This window comes from Rhinolophus sinicus, chromosome 14 (genome assembly GCF_057876585.1).
Source record: "Rhinolophus sinicus isolate RSI-liver-muscle chromosome 14, RSI-T2T, whole genome shotgun sequence".
NCBI lineage: Eukaryota > Metazoa > Chordata > Mammalia > Chiroptera > Rhinolophidae > Rhinolophus > Rhinolophus sinicus.
Genome location: NC_142514.1, coordinates 31,005,299 through 31,029,938, shown reverse-complemented (window position 1 = coordinate 31,029,938; position 24,640 = coordinate 31,005,299). Strand labels below are relative to the sequence as shown.

The 24,640-nt window shown below is 54.1% G+C and overlaps 1 protein-coding gene across 5 annotated transcripts in view; it reads left to right on the top strand.

Annotated features, from left to right (window-relative positions):
- The first annotated feature begins 6,805 nt into the window (after nucleotides 1-6,805).
- The window catches only part of SLC6A9 (solute carrier family 6 member 9), a 30,955-nt gene continuing 13,120 nt past the window's right edge, over nucleotides 6,806-24,640 (top strand). The window contains exons 1-2 of one of the 5 annotated variants that reach the window (XM_019751060.3): nucleotides 6,806-7,040; nucleotides 12,961-13,075. In XM_019751060.3, coding sequence (XP_019606619.1) covers nucleotides 13,046-13,075 — 30 coding nt within the window. In that variant the 5' untranslated portion in view covers nucleotides 6,806-7,040; nucleotides 12,961-13,045. Of the gene's footprint in view, nucleotides 7,041-7,192; nucleotides 7,212-7,439; nucleotides 7,830-12,550; nucleotides 12,571-12,960; nucleotides 13,076-18,461; nucleotides 18,619-24,640 lie in introns of those variants that run through there. The other 4 variants (XM_074334593.2, XM_019751063.3, XM_019751062.3 and 1 more) reach the window with 4 other exon arrangements.

Below are 24,640 nucleotides of genomic sequence, written 5' to 3'. Positions count from 1 at the left end.
TTTTTAAAATATCATGTATTAGTTATTTGGTGCACTGAGAAATATTGATTCACTGAGTTATGCAATCTCCCAAATACTGAACCATTTCATTTAATAATGGAGAAAAAAACAAACCCGCACATTCATTAATGTTGTTACCAATCTCAACAAATTTGGGAAGTTTTCAAACTCATGGTAGCAGATAAAAGTTTTCCAAATTCTAATCTTCACTTGAAAGCTCTAATTTCATCATTGGCAACAAACATTGTTTTTCCTTAAAGTGACAGGCTCACTTCATTCACTTTCCAGAAAATCCAGTTCTGAATAACTACTTTTTGTCATTCATTCTTTTAAGTAAAGTTATCATTCAGTGAGAAAAGTAACTTTCAGCTCACAACTCAACCATGTAAATACTTTCCTTGAGATAACAATCATACTTAAGTATGCAGCACACACGCTTTATATATACTTCTCATTTGTCACACAAAATATTAAAGACATGTATTCAAGAGTTGAAAGTTAATAAAATTAATAATTTTACTGCTTCATCAGGACATTTCTAAGTGAAATTGGCTGTTTTTTTGTTTTTGTTTTTGGAGGTTCTTTTTGTTTTTTTGTTTTTTTAACTGTGCACGCATCCTGGCAGAGACAAGTACCAGGATTGCTAGCTCAGCTGGGAGCCACGCCTTGATTCCTACTTGGGTGTCAGCAGCCTTACCCACTGCAGCTCTTGCATCATCAGCACAAGTAACTTGGCAAGTAACAATTTAGTATTACTATGAAAATGGTTTTTGCTTTGTGGATCCCCTGTAAGGGTCCTGGAGACCCCCAGAATCTGTAAATACCACCCTGAGAACAAATGAGAACCAATACTCACATTCAAATTAAAGAATTAAAATAGCCATATTTACTTTCCTTTTTAAATGACTTTTTTTTTTTTTTGAGATATCACTCAAAGGTTTGTAAAATGCTTTCACAAATATCCCATGGAAAAAAAAATGAAAACCGACTCCATTTGTGGTATTATTTGCTTTACTTCCACAAAAAAAAAAAAAAAAAAAAAAAAAAAAGAGGTGGGAGAGGGGAGAAATAGGGACGGACGGAGAAGGCCTGTGGGAGTTCATCAGGCATGTGAAGCAATCCATCATGTGTGTCATAGTGAGCAGACACAGTCCTGGGACTGCAAAGGCAAGTGGTGCTGGGAACTCAAGGCCCTCTGTCACCTTCCCCCATACAGTCCCACTAGCCACACACCCCTACACCACACACACACACACACACACACCCATGCTGATGAATGAGCCACATACTTTGCCATGGCTAATTTCACACAACATAAATGACAAGCCCAACCACGGTTATACTCACACAATGCAATCAGAAAACCACACGAAGGCTACACAAAAAGTCCCAATAGTCAAACATCAACCCTATTGTGCTCAAAACCAATTCAAACTGTTTTATGACTGTGAAGCTGGAGAATTTCAACGGCCATACACACCCAATCATAGTTTCACTCAAACTATCAGTCTGGCACATAAAACCTCACATCGACTGGGGTGCCATGTGACTATGTATGCATATTGTTCACAAGGTGAGAGCGTAGATTTTTGGAGACAGCCCAACCTGGGCTGAAGTTCAAGTTCTATCACTTACTGGTTCTATAACCTTGGGCAAATGATTTAGCCTGAATCTTAGTTCTAGAAAATGGAGATAATTCCTACCTTTTAAACTTGATGTGGGGATGACACACAATAACTAGTTAAGTGACAGCAACTTGTCTGGCCAGACGTGCCCTGGGGATCCAGCTGTAACTGCCATGTATGGCTTTTGTCACCAGAGGGCACCAGGGCTCCAAAGGGTCCGTGGAGGTTGCGGCAGGAAACCGTGCTAGAAAGGCCAGGATTCCTGGAAAGGATTCCTAAAGTGTGTGCAGACTGGGAAGGTGTGGGGATGTATGTGGGGCCATGTAGCTCCATATACTCACCCCCAGTGAGACCCAGGCCACCCGAATGTGCTGCTGGGTAAGGTGGGTACCACCTAGGGGGCATCCCGATCTCACCTAGGAAGGAAGACGAATACTTCCTCCAGACCAGGACCTCTTCTATGCCTACTTCACACATACTTAATCCTCACAACAATACTATGATTGATAGTCACTACTAATGGTATTTCTACTGAGGAATATTGAGGAAACCAAGGTGCCAGTTTACCCAGCTACTGGGTAGAAGACCTAGGATATGAATGCAGGCAGCCTGGCTTCAGAACCCATGTTCCTAACAACTGCTCTACATTGCTGTCCCAGGGACCCCTCCGCTCCCTCTTCCCAGGGCTCTGCCAGCACTCTCTGACCCCGACTGTCTGCCCTGGAGCTCAGCCAGCCCCAGCTGACCCTTTCCCCTCTTCCAGCCTGCTCCCTGGGCCAGTCCATGGTAAGAGGCTTATCAGGCATGTGTGGGAGACAGACAAGGTAGGGCCCTCGAGCATGGTCTTATCCAGCCCTGCCATCCCCGGCTGCTGGGAGTTGTGGGGAGGTGCCAACAGATGGAGCCCCACCCATCCAGGCAGCCCTACACCAGGAGCCTGGTGTCACTCCCTGTGAAGTCATACTTCCCGATGATGTCATAATTTGTAGTGACGTCATTGCTCTGTTCCTCTTTCAAATCTGTAGGGGTTACTTAGATAAGAGTTGGGGAAGTAGAGTCAGACAGGAGCCTACCCAGGCTGCAGGTCAACAGGCCAGGTTGAGTACATTGGGAAGAGGGAGGTGTCAGAGGACCCTCCCCAGGGTGCATGGCTATTTTTGGTGTTGGCTGCTCCATTTATAGCCACCACTCTTCCTGTCTTCCCAAACCAAAGAAGCTTCCGGTCCAGCAGGGGCAAGGGCGGTGGGAGGAATCTCCAGGCCTGCTGCAGGGTGGCTCTGGGGGTCATCCCTCCGCTCCCCACAGGGAGGCCTGAGCCTCAGAACCTGGGGGGCAGAGGAAAGAGGGGCCTTATAACCTATCCCTTGGAAACGCAGTGAGGTAGGGAGGAGTTATAAGGATGGCCAGACAGATGGACATAGTCAGACCCGCTCGGACAGTCACACGTGTCAACTTGCTGACACAGTCTGTGCTCACAGCCTCACACCAACCCCATTATATGCCAACAGCCATTCATTCTCACAGTCATGACCTTAGCCACACACGGGCCACAGATGGCAACAGGCTGACCCCCGGCGACACATAAACAGGCACACTGTCGCACGACTCATATAGAAGAGCAGGATCCCCTTTTCTCTCATGGTGGGGTTAGCACAAGACCCAGCACACAGTACTGGTGAGTAAACGGACGTTCATTACACAGGTCCCGTGACACGGGTAGAGCTGAGGCTGGAGGAAAAGCCTCAGATCCTCTTGACCTTTCCAGGCTCAGAATGGGAGTATCAAAGAAGCACTGGTGCTGCTTCCAGCACCACCCCCAACCCCAACCTCATGGATGGCCACTCTCCAGACAACACCAGTCACTGAAGGGACCTGAGTCATGCAGGGGCACCACTTCCTCCTCTCCAGGTTCTTTTCCAGTGAATCGGGACACTGGCACTCTGAAAGTTCGCTGTTAAGAACATTGAATGGTCTAGACGTTGAGCACCCTGGGCATTAGGTCTCCTGGGTGTTGGGCACTGGGGGCTCTAGGTATCGAGGACTCTGAGTTTGGGGTTTTCTACAGTGTGGGGAGCTCTGGCACCCTTGGCATTGGGAATTCTGGACTTTAGAATCTCGAAGGTATTTAGGTGTCTGGGCACTGAATGCTCTAGACATTAGGGCTGCCCGCACGCAGGGCCAAAGTCAGTGTTTCCCACGTGTATGCCTAATTTTACCTGGAACCACTGAGGGCCAATCTGGAACTTTATTCTGAGCCCCATGATTGGTTCGTGATGCCCCCATGGACCAGGGCCAGGGAAAGCACAACAGAGTGGGCCGAGAGGCACATGGGGCCCCAGAGACAGCTCTTAGATCTAGACCCAATCTAACCTGCTCCTCCAGCGGGAGCAGGCAGAGAAGGTGCTGGGCACTGACCACTGTGCTCCAACTTCCAGGGAGGAAGAACCTGACAGCACAGACCAGGGGGCCACTACAAGCTCCTGGGGTTCCAGTGAGGTGAAAACCACTGGACAGGCCAGACTGCAACTCAAAGCAATGTCCACCCTCCCCCAACTTCTCAGCTGGGTCCCTCAGCACCCCTCCACCAAGGTGCCCAAAGCTGCCAGCTCCTATAGTGCCCTCCAGAAGTGGCCCACATCTGGCCTGATCCCTAATCCCTCCAGACACACTACACTGATTCTGTGAGTCCCAGCAGAGGCTTTGATCCTTCAGGCTCTTGACAACAAGTGAGGAAACCAGTCAGCTCCGGGGGATCTGACGCAGCTCCGGGGGATGCAGTCCTCCCAGGAAATAGCACTGTTACTCGAGGCTTTGAGACAACCTTAGATCACAGCAGGTGGCGCCTCCCTGGCTGCCTGCCCCAGCAGAAGCGGCCAGAGGGATGTCTGACCCCAGTAGTCCTCCTCCTGTCCTCAGGCCTGAGCCCCCTACTCTCCCACCCCGTGGCCCAGCTGCCCAGGGCCAGGAGTGCACAGCTAGGGATGAAGGCCTTTGGAACTCTGACCTAGGCTCAGCCCAGACCTGCCTCCCCTGGGACATCGTTCTGGTTGGGAAAAAAAACAGCTGCTCTAGTCCCTGTCTTGTGGAAATAGCTTTTCAAATGAAATCTTTTCTCCCAAGCTTCTCGGGATTCAACTCATTGTGTGGTTGCCTCAAGCCCTTTCTGGGTCAACATGGGTAAAATATACACATCCGTAAATCTATATGTATACAAATACACTTTATGTTTTGCCATCTGTTTGGCTAATAAACCCTCATGGGCAACATCTCTAACTTCCCCAAACATCCCAGAGAAAATCTCTTTCCCCTACCCCAGGGGCTAAGGTGCTATGCTGCCTGACTGAACCCAGATTAATCCTAACTCTCTCTCTTCCTAAGGGCTGAATCCTGAACACCTGCCCCACCTCTCCTGCGCTGAGGGCCTCCAGGGAGTCTGGCTGTGAGCACACTGAACACCTCTCCTGCCTCCCTTCATAGTCTCTAGGGTAAGGTGGGAAGTCCCACTTTCCCTGGGCCATGACAATTCTCAGAACCTTCACTGACATTCTCAGTGTCTTCTTCTCGGCCCACTGCTACCCCCAGTCTTCTACTTTGAAGGGGAAGGAGGTCATTGTCCCCCCTCTCACCCTCTTCCTTGTCCCTATTCCTCTACCCGGGGCCTCTTCCAATAGCCTCCTTCCTGCCTTCCCTGTGTGGTGGCCCTTTTTGACAAGCTTCAGAGGGGAGAGAGAGACCAGAAGCAGAATTCATGTCCTGGCAGGAGAGGCTTGGATCAGATATGCCCAGTCCCCAGAATTTGGCACATGCACCACTTATACAGAGCGGCTGCAGTGCACACACAGTCCCTCTTCCACACACACAGATCCACCTACACAAATCCAGACATAACAGACTGCTCAGGCAGAGGCGCAAGCACACTTGCAATTCATTCATAGGAGAACATAAATCCTGAACATGCTATATCTGCTAGGTTTGAGGACAAAGTGAAAATGAAAATAATCTTGCTGATGAGACCAACACATGTTCCTAGATCTGATCAAGTCTCCAATGTGAATAGATTGTAAGCTCCAAGATGGTAGGGCCCTGGGGAAGACCTGGAGAGTACACTGTGTATGACCTGAGAGTCCCATCAGCAGGAAGCATCTGTGCCTGATACCTGCTATCTTGCTCATTGCCTCTGATTGTAAATTGATAAAGTGGACTCTCACTCGTCAATTGATCTTGTGCGAGTTTGGCATGTGTGCATCAGTTTCTTAGAGGCTGATTGTCCCCAGGGAACAAACAAAACCTGTTTCCTACCAGACAACAGTGAGGAATGGACTCAGGATGCAGACGGCCTGTTCCCAAGGATATGCCCCACTCAGGCTGGGACAACAACGGTTCCTCTGGCAGCCAGTATTAACTGGCCCTTCTCCCTGAAAGCTGGTGGCTCTCACAAGGTAAGCAAATGTGGGAGCCTCTTTCCACCACTGCCAAGCTTACTGCCTAGAGGAAGCCTGGAGCTATGTGTTTCACATAGAAGTATCTGCATTACCTTAGTTCATCCTCTTCATTTCTCAGGGGAGGAAACTGAGGTTCACTAAAGCTCCTTTTAATAAAGTCTCCTTTAGCTGGTATTGGAACTCCGGTCTATCTCCCCAGGGAAAGAAGAAAGGGCCCAGGGTGGTGTCTGCAGCCCCTGTAACACAATGGTCAGAGTAGGGTTGACCAAACCAGTGGTCAAAGTAGGGTCCCTGGAGAAAGGATTACCCCCAGAATTCCAGTTCCAAGAAGTACGACCCAGGCCTTACCCATCTGTGCCCACAGTCCCTAGCTGCGCTGCTCCAAAGGGAATGGAATTTACTCTGACTTCTCTCTAGGGGGAACGCAGGCGCAGAAGGCCGGGGGCCTGGCAGGCTAACTCGAGACCCAGCCCCCCGAAGTGCCCCAGGCCTTCTGGCTTCATTCCAGCCTAGCCCAAAGGGGACGACATCTGCTTTCTCCAAGGGCCCCAGCTGGAGGAACCGAGAAGGGGGATCCTTTGTGGAGCCCACTCCCAGGGGTTCGTGAGGGATCAATCATCTGAAAGCTGGAGCGACTTGTAATTTTATTCCCTGGGAGGAGGAGCCTGAGAAGTCGGCCAGGAGGGTGGGGATGGGGGGGTTGGGCAGCCAGGGGAGCTGTTCAGGGAGGGGAGGGACTTGGCTAGGTCTCCCAAGCCTTCTCCACTCTCCAAACTTTCACCAAACTCTTGGCCCCCGCCTCCCCGAAACCAAAACACAACAAGCTCTGGACGAGCCGCGAACAGCGCGGCGGGGCGGGCTGACTCCGGGCGGCACCGAGCCTCGGGAGGCTGATGCAACTTTCCCTTTAAGAAAGCCACCTGGGCGCACCGCGGTGCGGACCCAGCACGCCTGGGCTGGGGGCTGCAGCATGGTAAGGGGGCTGAGGGAAGCGGGCGCTGCGGCCCGCACCTCTGTCTGTCTTGCCGTCGGTCTGGGTGTTTGGTGGCTCCGCAGGACTGAGCCCCAGGACTAGAGTGCGTGCGTGCGTGTGCGTGTATGTGTGTGTGTGTGAGAGATCGCGCAAGCATGCGGGCATCTGTGGGTAAGAGTGTGGGTGCATGCACGGGGATGTCTGTCTCGCCGCAAAGGTCGGGGTAGGTGCGCGCGTCTGGGTGTCACCACTGTCACCAAGAAGCCGTAGCAGCAGGAACGGCGGCTGAGGGTGGGGGGCCGCTCCTGGAGTGGGGGCGCTGCGTGCCGACGCCGGCTCGGTCGGGGGCGGCGGGCGCAAGGCTATGCTGGTAGCACCGGAACCAGAGTGTCACCGTCCGTCTGAGGCGCCAGTGGGTCTGCGCGCCGGGGTCTGCGGGGGCCGGGAACCCGCAGGCCGTGTCTGCGCCCCGAATGCGGGTTCCGACTCCATCTCCTCGCACCGCCGGCTGGCCTGGCTGCCTATCTGGCCCCTGCAGCCGGCCTGCCTCCCTATCTGCCCGCCCACTTGCTGGCCCTCGCAGGTTCCCGCGCGCCCGCCGGCCCCGGGAAGCCGCGCCTGGGGTCCTGGCGCCCTCGGGTTCTCTTTGTCTGCGACTCCCGGCCACGGCTTTGGACAGAGACTATGGCCGTGGAGTTCTCTGCGGGCTGCTGCCCTGGGAAGAATCCGCGCGCTCCCCAACCCAACCTTTATTCTGGATGTTTGTAGGGCGGGCCTGGGCGGCCACAGGTGAGGGCAGAGGCCTAGCAGCCCGGGGCGCCCACCCCCAGCTGGCGTCCGGCACTCCTAAGCCTTGGCGGGGCGGGAGAAGGCGGTGGGGCCAGGGCCAGACCGGAGGGGGGTTTGCCCAGAAGGCCGGGAGGGGCCGGAGCCGGCCCGGGGGCGGGGCAAGGGGGCGGGTACCTGGGCGCCCCGGTACTTTTCCACGGCAGGGGGCGGGGGCGGGGCCACCGCCTCCGCACCAGCGGAGAGGCCTACACGTGGTGGCTGATGTGACGCCCGCCCCTCCCATACTCCTTGCACCCCGATTAAAGCAGACGCGCCCCGCTTCGAAGAATCGGGGCGCTCCGGGTGGTGCCGCAGCCCCGAAAGCGACCGCGCCCCTCCCTGCCTACCAGCTGGGCCTCCTCTCAGTCTGCGGGCCGCTTCTTAAAGGAGCCGCGCCTCCTTTCAGGCCTGCTTTCCGCAGACCACGCCTTCTCTCTGGTCACTCTTAAAGGAGCCAAGTCCCCGGCTCTCTGACAGCTCCCGCACAAAGCCTGGGTCTATTTGCTGAAAGAAGCCTGATGCTGCTGCGGCTGCTAAATGATAAAGGTTGGGGGGCGAAGAAGGTTGGAGAAGGAGAGAAAGACCTGGAGATTAAAAACTCCCAAAGTGAGGGAGTATCAGAAGGTTAGAGAGTAGTGGGTGAGGGGACTGGTTCTAGGGACTAATGAACGACACTGAGCATGCCCAAATGTTTATAAGGACCTCAGAGAAAACGCCCCCTTACTTGGCTTATGCTGCAACTGTGGCGGTACCGTTCAGTGCCCATCCCTGGGGACACAGAAAAATCACACCCCTGCCCCGGAAGATCTCTTCAGCTGGTGGGTGTAGGCTTGCTGGGAGATAATAAGGCTAAGAGAATCAGGCGGGTTGAGAAAAGTGAGTGCTTTATTCTGCGCTGCCGGGCGAGGTTCACCGGTCCGCAGACAGGCCGGTGAAGTCAGGCCCCGGCAGAGCGAGGGAGGCATATATGCGATTTTTGGGGTGGGGGTTGGCTGAGTGAGGTGGCAGATGAGCAGGCCCCCTCCCCCCAGTACAGAACGGGTGCGAGGGGCTGTATCCGGAGTTGTTTATCGCACCAGGGTCTGCTGCCTTTTCTGGGAAACGTCAGGGGCCCCAGTTTCCATCTTGCGAGGAGGGGTCTGACTTGGCAGAGGGGTATGACTTGGCTCCCGGCCGCTTTGACCATGCCCGTAGCTGACCTAACAGTGGGGAGCTACATTTGGATACAAGTAACCATGCCTAACACTACGTGTGATGAGAGTATTAATCAGATGTACAGCGTGCCTTGGGAGTACAGTGGAAAGGTTGCAACTGGAAGGAGAAAAGGCGGCTTCTTGAAGATAATGGCATTGGGACAGGTTTTGAAGATGGATAGGATATATACAGATGGAAATGGAGACAGGGGTGTTCAAGGAAGCGGGAACCACCGCAGCAAAGGCATGGAGGCAAGAACCCTCTGGGAATGATGAATAGTCCCACATGGCCACAGGTGGCCATGGGTAGCTGACCTGGGCTCCAAGCAGAACCAAGGGCCCTTCCCTGCTCCCACAGTCCCTCCACTCCCTACATCACAATGAATGGAGATTATGCTTCCTCCTCTTTCTCTTAAAGTGTGAGGTCCTTGAGGGCAGGGAAAGAGCCAATCCCCTTTCCATCCCCAGAGAGGACTCCAGGGCTTGGCCCATGTGGACCTTTAAAATTGATTAACAGTCCTGTTTGCAGGGAGAGCAAAGACTGAGCAATGAGACTGTAAAGGTGGTCTGGGTTCTGTGATTACCCTCTCACCATCGGCCCTTGGGAGGCTCACAAGCAATTCAAACCCAACTTGCCCAACACAGTTCATCCTCTTCCCACTGTCTCTGGGACTCGCACTGGCTTCTTCCTATTGCACCAGCAGAAACCAAAGACCTTCCTCTTCTCTCACTCCCCAAGTCCAATTCATCACCAACTCCTACCTTCTATATTTTTCTCAAATCTGTATACCTTTCCCTACCTCATCATCGCCTTCCTATCAAAGCCCCCTCATCTCTGGCCTGGTCTATTCCTAACTGATTTCCTCTCTTCCGCTCTCCCTTCCCTCCAGTCCTTTCTCCATGTTCTATGTAGGGTGTTTTTAAAATACATATCCCACCAATTGCTCCTCACAGTTACAACTCTGCTTTAGAGCCTTCAATAGCTACCATTGCCCTCAAGATAGAGACCAAAATCCAGGCCCCAAAGGCCCAGACCCTGCTTCTTTGTCCGCCTTCAGCTTGCGCCACTTTCTCCCTGGCTCTCTGAGTCCCAGCCTCTGGGTCTTTCCACTCATTATTTCATGTGCTTGAATCTTTCTTCCTCTTCTCTTCCTCACTATTACCACATTGCCTAATTCACTGCTTCTGACCTTCAAATATCACTTCCTCAGGGAAAAGCCCTCTGTACCCTCAGACAGGTCAGACCCACCTACTGTGGCCTCTCACAAAAGGATCTTTCTCCTTCACACCCTTTATCTCACTCTTTAATTATATGTATTTAAGACACCAGTGCCACTGTCCTCCCTGTCCTGTAAGCTTCCGGAGGGCAGAGACCAATGAGTTCTTGGTGCTAGCATAAGTCTGGCCCAGAGAAAACCTGAAATAAATATTTGTGGAATAAATGAATTGAATTGTGGCCAGCCTCAAATGCCTGCTAAACAATTTAGGCCATATCCTGTTGGTTGTGGAGAACTGTTGGAGACAATCAGGGCTTTAGGGCTTTGAGAAGATTAATGGATTTGAGGGGAGGAAACTATGGAGAACTTGCAGTTAAGTCAAAAATGAAACAGATGCTTCAGAATTTACAAAGGAAATATTAGTAGCCCCATCTTCCAAACTGCGAACACTGAGGCAGTTCTTAAGTAACTTGCCTGAAGTCATATACCCAGTGAATGGCAGAGCCAGAATTCCAGCCCAAGGCTACCAGGTCCCAGAGCCCAAGCTCTTCTTCACATGCTGACCTGACTCCTGCCCGCTGCTTGGCAATGGTGGCCCCTATGTGGGTTAGAGGCAGGTCTGGTGCCTGGGTAATGTGGATCTCCAGCACCTAGAAGAGAGCCTAGCATGCCATGGGCATTCAGTTGATACTTTTTGAATGGACGGATGGGGCCATTTAATAGTAATGTCAGAAGCTGGAGAAGCAGCAGTTTTATGCCCAACTCATTCTCCTAGAGTGGCCACCAAGCAGTCTTTTCCCCACTAATATGTGAGAGCCTGGAGGGCATGGACTGCATTTGCAGTCAGTGCTCGGGGAAACTCTAGGTCAGAACACTCTGTAGCCTAAGTTCTAGGGCAGTGTCCTCAGTTTACTCACCCTCACCTGACCAGAGGGCATAATGATCCCCAACCCATGAGGTGCCTCTAATGCCATCTGTTGTTATTACTGTCAACACTGTCATTATTTGTTGGTTGAAAGAGGGACAGCTTTTGGGGAAGTCAAATCTAGAGCCTACAGCTTGGAGGGAGGGGTGCGGTGAGTGAGGGGGCCACGGCTATGTATGATCTTAAGGGAGCACTTAAGATCACACATCAGCACTTCTCCTGACTGCCCCAGGAGACCGAAGCTGTGAGCAGGGACCTCTTTAGGAGGACACTTTGAGAGGCAGAGAGGCCAGCTTGGTTGACAAAAGGCAAATGGTTACAAGTTACATGCTCAGCTGCCCCAGGCCATGCAGGAGACCTAGTGACCAGGGCAAAAGCCCAAGGAAGCCAAGGTTGATTTGCATAGGCAAAGAGCTTCTTCCTGGTCTCTCCTAGCCTTCCAAAGGCTTCCTGGGCCTGTGGGTGAGAGGTGGCCCTTGACAGGTGGCTATGGGTGGGTCAGAGTGATAAAGAACAGCCTTTGGGGTAAAGTTTGCTTCCTGGGAGGGTAGGGAGGACCCAAGAAGCACAGCCCAATCCTTCCTGGGACCAGGCCCTATGGAGGTTGAATGTTCTTGTCTATCTGACCCAGCCAGGTTTTTCCTCCTCTGAGAGAATTCTTCGAGGCTCCCTAAAGGTTGATTTCTTTCCTGTGGCCTGTCAAAAACAACCCTCTTCCATCTGCGTCTAACATTAAACCTATATACACCAGCATGGCCGTTTGCCTGCCCCTGCCGTTTGCTTGCTTCCCCCTTCAGCTCACCAGCACCATATTGCCTCTCAGATGCTTCCTACAAGATCTTGGCTGACCTGGACCCTCATTCCAGTGGCTCAGCCTTACCCATTTCCCTTCAATTCAGTTCAACCCATACTTCCTGTAAGCTGAGCACTGTCCTAGGTGCTGGGCACATAGGGGTAAATGAAACACAGCCCTCAGATAGCCCACAGACTCATGGTTGACAGCCTTAAATGCAAATCAGTCTAATATGAGTTGATAAGAACACTAGTAGAAGTCTGCACAAAACAGAAAGGAGGAAGCAATTTGTTCATTCTGCTGAGGGAGAATGTCAGGAAAGGTTACAGAGAAGAGGCGACACTTAAGCACAGTCCTAAAGAATTTGTAGAATTTCACCCGGTGAACAAGAGGGAAGGTATTGCAGGCAGGGGACAGCCTGAGCAAGGGCAGGGAAACATGCCCGCACATGGTGTGTTTGGTGTGTCCAGAGCTTATGGTCCAAGTTAGTGACATAACAACAAGCCCGACTGCCCTGGAGCCCAAGCTGAGTGGCACCAGGATAAGGAAGGACCATCCTGGCTGTCTGGCTGCTGTAAGTATGCTGATCCAAGCAGACTCCCCTTCAGGGGAAAGGTTGAAGCCATTCACACAGATGATGAAGGAATTGGACCCAGTTCAGTTCTGTGTTCATTTTTCATCTTTTATAGAATTGGGCATCTGGAGAGTCAAAAATAGACCTTTGCCCATTGGGACAGGAAAACTAGATGCAGGGGAAGGGTTGGGAGAGGATCTAGGGATGTCCAGAAAGGAGCAAGATGAGAAGTGGCTTAGCAGAGGGATGGCCAGGGTGGGAGGAGGTGAGGCCTGCCAGCCAGTGGTCTGGACCCTACACTACCTGTTCTGGAGAGCCCTGAGGGCCACACATGTCCTGTCCCTGCCTGCCCTGGCTTGGTCCTCACCCCATTCTCTGCTCTCTCCACAGCTCTTGAGTTCTGTGGCCTGAAAGGTGCTGGAAGCAGAGCCTGTGATTGTGGCCTGGGACTCCAGAGCCCCAACCCACTGCCACCATGGTGGGAAAAGGTGCCAAAGGGATGCTGGTAAGTACAGGGACCAGACTGCAGGGAGGAAGGGAGACATGAGCGCTGCTCCCTCTGGGGCCTTCTTCCAACCGCTTGCCAGGACAGGAGAGCCTAGGAGGCTCAGTGGGGCCCTGAGTCTGGCGCTGCCAGGGTTCCTGAGTGCTAGGCTTATCCCAGGCCTGGGCAAGCAGCTTCTCCCCTGGCAGGTTACACTGCCACAGCTCCGAGCGCATAGCAAGCCAGATTCTGCCACACAGCCTGCTAAGGCATGCCAGGAGGCAGGAGGCCCACTCAGCATCCTGTCACAAGAGACACCCTGGAAAGAAGGCTGCAGCTGTTCCTGCTGGGAGGACAGTGGGACCCCTGGGGCTGTCCTGGGGCTGGGATACCCCCACCCCCACCCATTGCTCTGCCTGCCGCAGGGAGTGTTTACTTTGGGCTGATCAAGGGGTCCTCTGTCCCTGTCAGGTTTTTCTCTACTTCCATTCTGAAAAGTAACAGAGAACATTTCGTTTGACTCCTCTCTTGAGTCCTCTCAGAGAACCTCCCCCCCTTCCTCCTTCCCAAGCCATGGCCCGTTCTTTGCCCACTGCCTCAGAGCACAAGAGAGGCGGTAGTGAGGGGCCGGGAGAAGCAGAGGGCAAGAGCAGGGCTTGCTGAGTGCTTTGACTCACACTGATGGACGGAGCAGGGCAGCACTGGCAGCAGGAACCAGGGAAAAGATGCCAGATCCTACTCCAGGGCAGCGGTTGTGTGTCTTCTCTTGGGATCTTGCCTCGGACAAACTAGGCTGGGTGCTGTCAGAGGAGGAAGGCAGTGACTGAGCACCGCACCTCCCTTGGCCCCTCCCTTTCCCACATCAATTTCTTGCTGCTTTTCTCATTTAGTTAAAGGTTGATTGGCCTAGGCTCTCTGCTGAACCCTCCCAAAACAAGCCATCTAGCATCAAACATTTCTGGGACTCAAAGTACCTGGCCCACAGAAATGGTTTGGGGGAGGGAGACAGGCGGTTCTACTCCAGGCTCAGTCCCCTCCATCCTGCACCTTAGGCCTGCTCTAGTCTGGTCCCATCCTGGTTGGAACAAGTCTGAATGAACCACTAAATACTTCTGAATACTTCTGAAAGTATTCCTGAGATGTCTGGATCTCTAGGTGCTCAGAAATAGGCAGAGATGGAGGTCTCATGACCTAAACACTTGCTAGGGGTGGATGCTGTGATAGAACCAAGAATAGCCTCCCCTTTCCCAGAGAAATCTTGGAATTGCCATGGGCCTATTGAGGAAGTGGGGTGTGGCTCTGCCTCTTCCTACTTGGAGATTATGAAACCTAAGAAACCCTCTGTGTACTCCCTGGCTGCGCTTCTTTCTCCAGAGTGACCCTGAAAGCACTGGGGCGAGCACGCAGGAGAGACGTGGGACCCATGTGGGCCGTAGGGAGCATGAATCACAATGTCGCAGAAACCCTGCCGGAGCTGAGTTTCCCGGAGCCTCAGGCCAGCCGGTCTGTGGAAGGGAATGCTGCCTTGGGACTCTGTTCCCAGCACCAGGATGTGCCTAAAGATAGCTGGGGCTTGCTGTCCTCGTGCCCTCTGCCCTTTGGCTTCTGCCCGCTGCTGCTGCACTTGAGGCTCATAGCAACTGTCCCCTGGGCAACCCCGTGGTTGCTCGACATTCTGTTCTTGCCTCTGTTTTAGTTCTGCTGATGACCTTGGGCTACGCTATTCTGCTATTCTTGGGCCCAGTTTGGAGGTCTCAAGCTGTATCCTACACTGCTTGTCTGTAGGATACAGCCTCTGAGGAGCGCTATCTCTCCTCGCTAAGCTAGGTAGCTCGGCCAGAACTTTATTAGGTACCGTGTTCTCCTAAGAACAAATGGCTAAGGATGCTTCTTTCAGACATACCCCTTCTCTAGATGCCATGGTAAGGCAGGACAGAGGGCCATGCTTGGAAGCCAGTGACACTTGGACCATCCCAGGTCTGTGGCTTCTGTCACTTTGTGCCCTGGTAGGCAGGGGGTAGGCCTCACTGTGAGGATGGTATCTCATTTCCATCCCCCCTGACCCCAGGTTTGGGTGTGAGGACATGGCCCCCCCAGGTCTCTTCAGTGTTCACAGATACCCTGTGTTATCCTGGGAGCTTCTGCCGGGCTCTTCATGTGCAGGCGCCCCATGGAGGAGCAAGCCACTTCCCAGCACGTGCCCAGGCCCACATGCCTGTTGCACGTGTCCCTCCCCCACTCCCAGCCCAGATGGTCTCTGCCAGGCCAGCTCAGCTGCCTCCCTCACGCCTCAGCAGCTCCTAGGACCAGGCTGTGCGAGAACCCAGCTGGCCAGGGTGCCTCCAAGCCTGGGAGCAGCTGGGATGCTTAGGGGCACCGGGGGTGGGTGGGGTGGTCCTTCCATGGAGACCTACGTAATATCTCCATGTGGGGTGGGGCTGCCAGGGGCTCAGAGAACAGGAAGCTGGAGGAGAGGAGCCCAGGACAGGAGAGCCCCACTGAGTCCGTTTTAAACCTCCAACCTTACACCAAGTGCACAAGCTGGGTGGCTCAGTCCCCTCCCCCATGCCCACTCCCCACTCATACAGTGTCTTGGGCGGCAGAGGCCTTGGTGAGCCTCTTCGGTTTCTCTCCATGTCTTTGAGCTCACTGGTTGCTTCTGCACTGGGAAGGCTCGTGATGAATAAAAGCAGAGTCACCTGGGCTAGGGCCATGAATGCCAGAGCATTGAAGTCATCCCAGAAGGCTTTGCAAGCACCACAGGCCACCTGGGGCTGCCCCGCCCTGACCTGTTTGTTCTATTCTGCTTTGACATGAAGACTTGGACGTCTTTTGTCTGCAGCATCTATTCCAGGGCCTGGCACACAGTGGGTGCTCACCCAGCCCAAGTCCTGGCATGTAACAAGTGCTCAACTAGCATAGGCTTAGCACATATTGGGCGTTCACCAAGCACAAGGCTTGGCACACATTGGGCATCCCTTGGTAGAAGGTCTCACCTACTAGGCACTCACCTAGCACGAGTTCTAGCATGTGGCAAGTGCTCAGCTAGTAACAACTTGGCACACATTGAGCACTCCCTTAATATAGAGCCCAACTTGGTGCACAGTGGGCACTCATCTAGCACAGTGCCAGGCACACAATGGGCACTTACCCTACTCAGGGCTAGGTAGACATTGGGTCCTCACCTGACATGGAATTTGGCATACGTGGGGCACTCACCTAGTGCAGGACCTTGCACACCACAGGGGCTCACTGGCATGGAGCTGACACACAGTGAGTGCTTTCTCAGTATAGGTCCTGGCACATACTGGATGCTTTCTTTATGTAAGGCCTAGCACAGAGGGGGTACGCTCCTATCCAGGACAGCCTAGGTGATCCTCAATGTACAACCCCCCTTCCCCAGTGAAATGGACAATATCTAGATCCAAAGGATAAGGCCCAGCCTTCCTCAGGCTTCCTCTCTGGACCAAGGACCCTGCCTGCCCTTCCCCTTGGTCTCCTTCCCCTCCCCACTCTCCCTGGAGCCCACCTCCTCAGTTCTGTGCCCTCCCCACCCCTCATGCAGCTTCCCTGCAGCCCTCCCCCAATCCCCAGAATTCCTAGCTCAGCAGGACCTTCCCCCAGAGTCACAGGGCACAACAAGCCCCTCGACTCCTTACCCCTCTGGAAGCATGCCCACTCTTATTAAGAAAAGTCAGACGTGGGGGCTGGGGGAGCCAGCCTCCCTAAGTGGGGCTGGAGCAGTTGGATCCCACTAATGAGGCCTCATTACAGCCAGGGCCCAGCTGGGCTGCTGCCGCCTCCTGTCCCCATGGCCAGAGCCAGAGAAAGCTGTCCAGCCAGGGCTGCCTGTTCTGGGCACCCAGCCCAGGCCAGGGCAGCCAGAACCCAGAGCCCACCCTGGGTGGGAGTGAGCATTTGGGCATCATGGGTGACTGGGCCTTCCTGGAGTCAGTGGCCGAGCCAGGGCCTTGGCCCTCAGTCTGTGCCTGCAGGAAGTCAGCAGAGCGTGTCTGGGGAGCTGGCTGCACAAGGCTGGCCCAGTGAGTGGCTGAGTCAGTGGAGTCTGAGGCCATTCTTAGAATACTTGCTTGAGCCAAGGCTTGCCCCCCAAAATGAGGATAATATATCTACCTCAAGGGGTTGTTGGGAGAATTAAATGAGTTAATATATATAAGATGTTTAGGAGAGTATCTGGCTCATAGTAAACATTTAATATGTGTTATGTGTTACTATTATTACTAATGCTCACTAGATTCAATAATGGGTGGATATTATTCCCATTTTAGAGATGAAGAAACAAGACATGTTAAGTGACTTGCCTAAGGTTATCTATGGTGGGAAACTGGCAGAGCTGGGCTTTGAGCCCAGGCCTATCTGATTCTAAAGCCTGTGCCCTTTTGATTTCAATGTCATTCTGCCATGTTCCCTTTGGGGTCTCCACCTTTACCAAACTTGCAGGAAAGCTGTTCTTACGTCAGAATTCATGCATGCTGCCACTTGATGGGTGTCCTACCATGTACCAGGCCCTCTGCCAGCCTATCGATTTCCAAAAACAGCTATGCCTTCCCAGGACCAGACCACTCATGCCCACCTTCCTGACCACTAGCTTGTGGTGTCTCACCAGCAACTGGACACTAACTAGTGAGTGTGGCCTCAGAGAAGAAGGATTGAGTAGGTCTGAGTCACTTCTCACCCAGTCTTGGTGACACCTGCTGTGCTGTACACAGCCTGTGCAGCGCACACACTCCCAAAACAACACCTCAGGTTCTGTGCAACAAAGTACAAATCCCCAAGGGTCCTTATTTTGTGGGTCCCCCTTTGTCTGGACTCTGTGGCGACCACCTCTTGGCTAATGCCGTCTTTCTTCAGACAGGTGAAAGCACAGTTCACTAGGCCATAGCTTTCTTTGCACAGACAGTCACATTCTCCTACAAGGACTGGTTGGGGACCCCCAAGTCTAGGGTGGGGAGACAGCTACAAGGTCCAACATCCCCCAGCCCACTCTAAGAAGTCTGAGATGCTTTGGTAGTGACCTGGGGGCTGCCCCCTTCTCCTGCCCTTTCACCATCTCTAGTGACCAGTGGCACCTGACCACCCTATCAGGAGCCTACCAAATGCCAGGCCTAAGGGCTCGGGAGCATCGGCCCTGAGGCTCAGCTCTGGGAGAGAAGTGAACTGCCCTCTTACTCTCTCCCGCGCCTGCTCTGCTTCACTCTATGGTTGTGAGTGTGTGTGTTTTTTGTTCCAATAACTTGCTGGGAACAAGGGAAAAACACAGCAAACCCCATGCCTCACTCTAGCTCTGGAGACTCACACTGGGCTGCATGGGGACTGGCCGGAGGGGGAGGGCCAGGGGAGGGGGGAGGCAGAGCTTCGGGAGGAGATGAGGTGAAAGTAATTGACGCTGCCCAGCCGGCAGTGGGAGAGGCAGGGGATGCGTCAGTGTCGCCTGGAGCTGGCAGAGGTGTGAATGAGCGGTGGAGACACGCGTGCTCCTCTCAAAGTGCTCACCCAGGATGGCTGCAGCTCATGGACCTGTGGCCTCCTCCTCCCCAGAACAGGTCAGTCACCTTCCAGAAGGTTGAGCCCCTTTGCTGGTGCCAGGCAGGCTGGGAGGCTGGGCTGGGGGTGGGGAGAGGGGCTGAGTGGTCGGTGCCAGGGAGGGGCAGGCACAGCCAGCCAGTGAGACAGACACCAGCCAAAGTGACCCAGAAAGTTGCAACTGTGCGAAGGAGTGCAGGAAGACCTAGCTGTGTGGTGGGGGCACGGGGGAGGCTGGTGGGGGTGTGAGGGCTCCCCCAGCTCAAGGACCTGCTGAGAATCTGCTCTGTGTATCAAAGCTGCATTGTCCGAGCTCCCGGGGAGACGGGCCGGAGGTGCCCAGGAATTGTACTAATCAATACAGCCCCATTGTGCCAGGGCGGTTACTCCTATGGGGAGAGTGGGTGATGGGGCAGGGGGCATGGTACATGGACTCAGTGCTGAGGTGGGGGAAGGGGAGGGGGGACATGGTACATGGGCTCAGTGCTGAGGTGGGGAAGGGGAGGGGGCTAGATTCTCAGCTGGAAGGAGAGAGATTGACAGAATGTTCACTAGTGCCCGGGGCAAGTGCCCGAGTGGGGTGGGTACTGGTGTGCCCTCATCTCTGGAAGCGGGAGATGGGCAGGGATGTCATACACAATGGGGCTGATGGCAGTGAGGGTGAGAGGACCAGGAAAGCCACCCCTCTCCCTGTAGGGCATCCTAACTTGACCTTCAGAAGGCAAGAGAAGGAATGTTCCTTGGGGAGATGTAGGTTGGGTTTGGGAGAAGCATTATGCAGGGCTGCCTTCAAACCTCAGGACTGCTAGGGTCAAAAACCCAAGCCACTTCCCAAAGGGCCAACCTGCTGCCAACTGATGGGTAGAGACTGCCCATGGCCACTACTGTACAAGGCATAGGCATTCTGCTGGGCTTCTCTAGGGCAGAGGCAGGGCCCACCCAATGTTCCCCGTCGGTGCTCCGCAGGGCCTGGAGCAGAGCCTGGCATGCCTGTGGGGTGGGTCTTCTGTCTGCGAGCCGCAAAACTGGCAGGTCCCTCTGTGCCAATCATGCCTCTAGGGTGAAATAGCACAAGGCATGTCCTTGCCTCCCTTACCTGCTGTATGAGAGCTGGGATACCTGACAGGTGCCCAGAGATTACTCTGAGGTTTTCCTTGAGGCAGGAGGCACTGACAGCCCTGTGTACTGAGCAGGCGTAGATTTTCCCATGGTCCTACTCCTCCAGCCATGGCCCTGACTCTTTTCTATGTCTGGATAAGTGAGACCAGGTGAAAGACAGAAGACTGTCATTGCAGGACAGGTGCTACCTAAGGGACAGCTGGGCCCCTGGACTGATGGGAGAAAACGGGGGGAACAAGAACAAGAACCAACGGGTGTGAGGAGGTTGTGGGCTCTTCTTCTGAGGCAGCCACAATTTACTGTAATGGCTGTTCTGCTTAAATTTCCCCCTGAGGCTCAGAGAACGTTGCCAGCGATCTGGATTTGGCTCAAGGTCAGTCTGGGATGTGGGGTCTTGCCCGTTCTCCTCCGTAAAGTTTGTCTTGGATGGACTTCATCCCATGAGCAAACCCTGGGGCTGCAGAATCCCAAACAAGAAGCCTGCTAGATCCCAGCGGGGTCTGCCCAACGAGGCAGCTCCAGGATTCCTTAGTGTCCATCGAGAGCAGGAGGAGGGAGCTAACAATTCACAAAAATATCTAGTGGACACTGATCTCAGGGTTTGGGAGTCAGGAGCCAGAGCAGAGTCGTAGCCTGGGGTAGAAATCTGGGCTGTCTCTGAGTCCGTGCATGGAGAAAGGAGGGGTGCATCCTGTGGTGGTCGCTTTGGGAGCCAGCTTTGCAGCTTTGTGTCCTCTTTTACACTTTGCTGTAGTTTCCAGTTTGTGTGTGTGTGTGATAAGCTTATAATATTTTTATAATCAGGAAAAAAAGATAATAACATTTTTTTTAAGTAGTCTAGAAATCTAGTGCGAACTAACGGAAAATATAGGAGAGAGTCAGAAATAGCAAACTTCTAGGCAAGGCAGAAGTACAGAATTTTAGGTCTATTGAGATTGTCTAGTCTCTCCTCTGATTTCATAGATAAGGATGCTGAGAAGCCAAGAAGGGAAGTGACCTGCCCAGGGTCACTGGGGGAGTGGGCTTCAGAACGCCAGGGTTCTAACACCCAGCGCTGACTCCCACCCTGCTAAGCCCAGGGCATGGTGGGAGATTCAGCTTCTGCCCTCAGAGCTGAACAGCCTTAATCCCAGGAGCTCATCCAGAGCCATGAATAAGTGGGCAGAAGGCTATGTAAAGGACTTATGCAAGTGACTACTGGGGGTGGGGAGTTGTTAACCTAAGACAGGTCACAAATCCTTGTGCAGGGATGGACACTGCTGCTTCAATAACTACTTCTATGGAGAAGGGGCATCTGAGGGTCATGTGTGTGTGCCTATGTATGGTGGGGGTCACTCAGCTGTGGAAAGAGAGCTCCAAAGCCTGCATTCTGGCCTGGGGGAGGCTCAGTTACAGGGCAGGGTAATCCTCATCCCAGAGGCCACCCACCAGGCCCGTGGCAGGGGAGTCAGAGGTAAGGCTAGGAGCTGCCCAGGGAGCCTGGGGAGGAGGTGCCCACCAAGAGGGGCCCCAGGCCACTATGGTTTAATTCACCACCGAGGTGTGAGCAAGGGAGGGCGGGAGAGCATGATGGGTAGGCAGTGGAGGCCTGGTGATGGGCAGTCAGCAGGGTTGAGCTGGGTTAGGCAGCCGGGCCACCAGTCTGGGGCAAACTATGAGCACAAAGAGTTCTTTTGTGGGCGCCTCACAGAAGCGACCACTGGAAGGACAGTTAAAAGCAGTGACACAGCCATCCACCCAGCAGATCAAGAAAATGAGAGGCTTAGAATATGGACGATTATGCAAGAAGAAAAAAACTATGCAGCCTTGAAAAAGGCTCTCCAGCCTGGACCTCGCTGCCCAGGAAGGAAGTGGAAGGGCGTTTCAGAGGGGGGGGGGCTAGAGAAGGAAAGGAACTAGAGTCCCTATAACACCCCCCACCCACCCACAGAGCATTTGGGAGCTCCTTTCCTCCTGTGTACTTGGAGAAAGGTAGGCTTGCTCTGTCCTCTGCTGAGAGCTAAGCCCTCCCTGACCAACCAAGCCACCTGAACATAGCTCGAGCTGGAATGGAAGTCAGAGGCCTGGCTAGAGGTTCCCACCACGGGAGGCCTCCCATCCACAGCTCCCACAGTTGGGGCACCACAGTGCTGAGATTCGGGGCTGGGAACAGAAGGCGTGTGCAGCGTGTCGTTTCAGTGACTTCCAGCTCCTGCACAGCAGACTCCTAGTATTGTGGGTAACTTCTCACCAGAGCACAATCCCCAACCCCCAGTTCCAGACCCCTATCCTGGGGGTGTGGGCTCCCCTAGGTGGGGGCCAACTGGTTGAATTGGTTAGCGCATGCTCGGTGGTGTGCTGCTCATTAGCAGCGCGCTGGCTCTCGAGGGCTCGGTGGCGTGGCTGCCTGTGGTGCATGGCTGGGGGCGTCAGCACCCTCCTTGCCCCCTCCATGCCAGGGAAGGAGCAGATCACAGAGATCCAAGTCTGTTCCTGCTGCACTTCGTCGGATGGCTGGGGCCAGGAGAGAGGCCTCAAATTTCAAGCCCTGGGGAACATCTTTCTTTTCTAGGGGCCTTGCCCTTGCCCTGCCCATGAGGCCATCCTGGACCCTGGGTTGTCTCTTTTAGAGCTGTAACCGCTGCTCTGTGGCCCCACCCATATACTCTGCAGTTGGCACAATCCCCCATTGTGCCCCTAAGCAAACAAGCCTTGGACAGAATGAAACTGTTATTGTAGGGTCGATCTATAGGAGCCCTATTTGGCTGGGATTTGTTTGGGAAGGAATAAACTACCCCAAGCAGGCCTCACACCCTCCAAAAATATCCCTGACCCTGCGGTATTACTAAGTCTGTCCCAAAGGAGGCCCTGGGAGGTGGTGACAGGCTTAGGCTGGATTCTGTAGGGGCCTGTCACAGAGCGCACACTTGGGCTATAAGCCACCCTCTCCCAAGCTGGCCTTCAAGCCTCTGCATCAGAGCGGCCTTCCCCGACCTCACCCTGCTCCCACCCCCACCCCTTGCCTTCCTTCCTGCTGCTGTTACTTGAGAAATACCCCTTTGTGGTCACATTGGAGTTGCATATAAAAATTATGGTATTTGTTTATTTCATTGATGGCTTGCTCCTCACTAGACTTTTCGCTCTGAGTAGGTGGGCTGTCCTTTCTCTGCTGAATTCCTAGTCCCTGGTGCAGGGCCTGGCACACGGCAGGGGTTAATAAATCTCCACGGTTGCATCAATGAATCAATGTATGAATGGATGCAGGCTCTTTCAGCCTGCCAGTTGCTCTGGGTGCTTCTTGAACGGGGCCCTGTGGCTCCTGGGGCTGTGCCCCCAAACCTCCCAGGAGGATGTAAGGGTTGGTGTCTCTGCTGGGGACGATACTAGATTAAGTTTCTGCACAAGGCTGTCTGTGCGGTAGTGCCCGTGGCGTGCAAGCCCAGAGGGACCAAATGTGCCCACTATGCAAGCAAGGGGTGCATGGCTGGGGCCTCCACTGGGCGTGGGGACCTTCTGTGTCTGCTTTCCCAATGCCTTTGCAGAAGGCGCCCAGGTCCCCAACAGGCCATTCCTCCCCTCTGTGTTTGTCAGTCAGTGTCAGGGTCCGACAGCATTTCAAAGCACCAGGCCTCTTTGTTTATTGGCCAGCATGACAATTGTCCTTGAATATGTTTCTTTCAAGCTGAGGGTCAGCGTCACTGCTGCTTGTCCCTCAGAGGCCATGCTGCTCTGTCTCTGATCCTGGGTGTCCTCCAGGGACTCCTGTCTGTTTCTCTCAGGAGAATAGCCCATCTCTGTGAGGCTGTCTCTGTCACTCAAGGACTTTGTACTTTTCTGTTGATGACTCTTGGGGTTCCTATGTCTCTTGGTGAGATCCCTATGACCCCTCAGGCTCTGGCTCAGGATAGCTTGATTTCCTGCTCACCTGGAAGGAGGTGGAAGGGCCATACTCGTACTCATAAAGGGACTTGCTCAGCCAGTTGCAACTATGGAAGTGGGGTTCCGAAAGGGGCTGCCCTCAGCGGGGTCTCAGTCCACCCAGCCCAGCCCTGCAGCTCCCCAGGCAGGTCTGGCATCCTTCCCTTGGGGCAAATCCCCTCATCACCCCCTCCTGACCAGCCCCTCTGCAGCTCCCCCTTCTCAACCCAGAGACCCTTTCCTGGAGTCATACCCTCTGTTTCCCCTAGCAGAGTCTGTCCCCTAAGCCTGGTGTGGTGCCTACAACTCTGGTCTCCCCCCTCAACTCATGGCCACCACCACCCAGCCCAGGTCAGCTTCTGCACAGCCTGCGCCCCAGCCATGGGCCATATATAGATGGCTCCAACGGGTCCTCCCATCCTGAGTCCCAGAATGCCCTCCCCAGGTCTGGCCCAGCTCAATTGTCCCCCTTTCCCTCACTCCATAGCCCTACCTACCCTGTGCCCCCAGGAAAAAGACTTCAGCTGGGGGAGGGGTCCAGCATCCCTTCCTCTGCAGCCGCCTGTAGTGGGCAGCGTGCTCAGCCTGGTGATGTGGTGGCGGCCGGTGGGGGGGCTGTCTGGACACAGGCCCCTTTGTGCCCAGCCTGACTTGGCTGCTTGGTATGAGGCTCAGCTGCTCCCAGATTCTCACCCAGAGGGGAAAGGGGAGGCTTTGGAGGGGCTGGGCAGGGGGCGGAGGGGGCTCTCGATGCTAGCTGCCTTTCAGTGTCCCACCTGTCAGATGTTGGCAGCAGCTCCTCAGGTGGGCTGGTGCTCCTGGCATGGGGTGTTGGGGGGCTGGTGAGGGAGGCCCCACTTGGCGTCCTCTGGCAGCCACTCCTCCCTGCTCCCCTCCTCTGCCAGGCAGGCATGCAACTCCTGCCAGCAGAGGGGGGTCCATGGTGTCCTCGCTGGGGGAGGCACAGAGGGTCAGGCTGGGAGCTCAAATATCTTGCTGATGGTAGCTTCTCTCCTGTCCCTACAG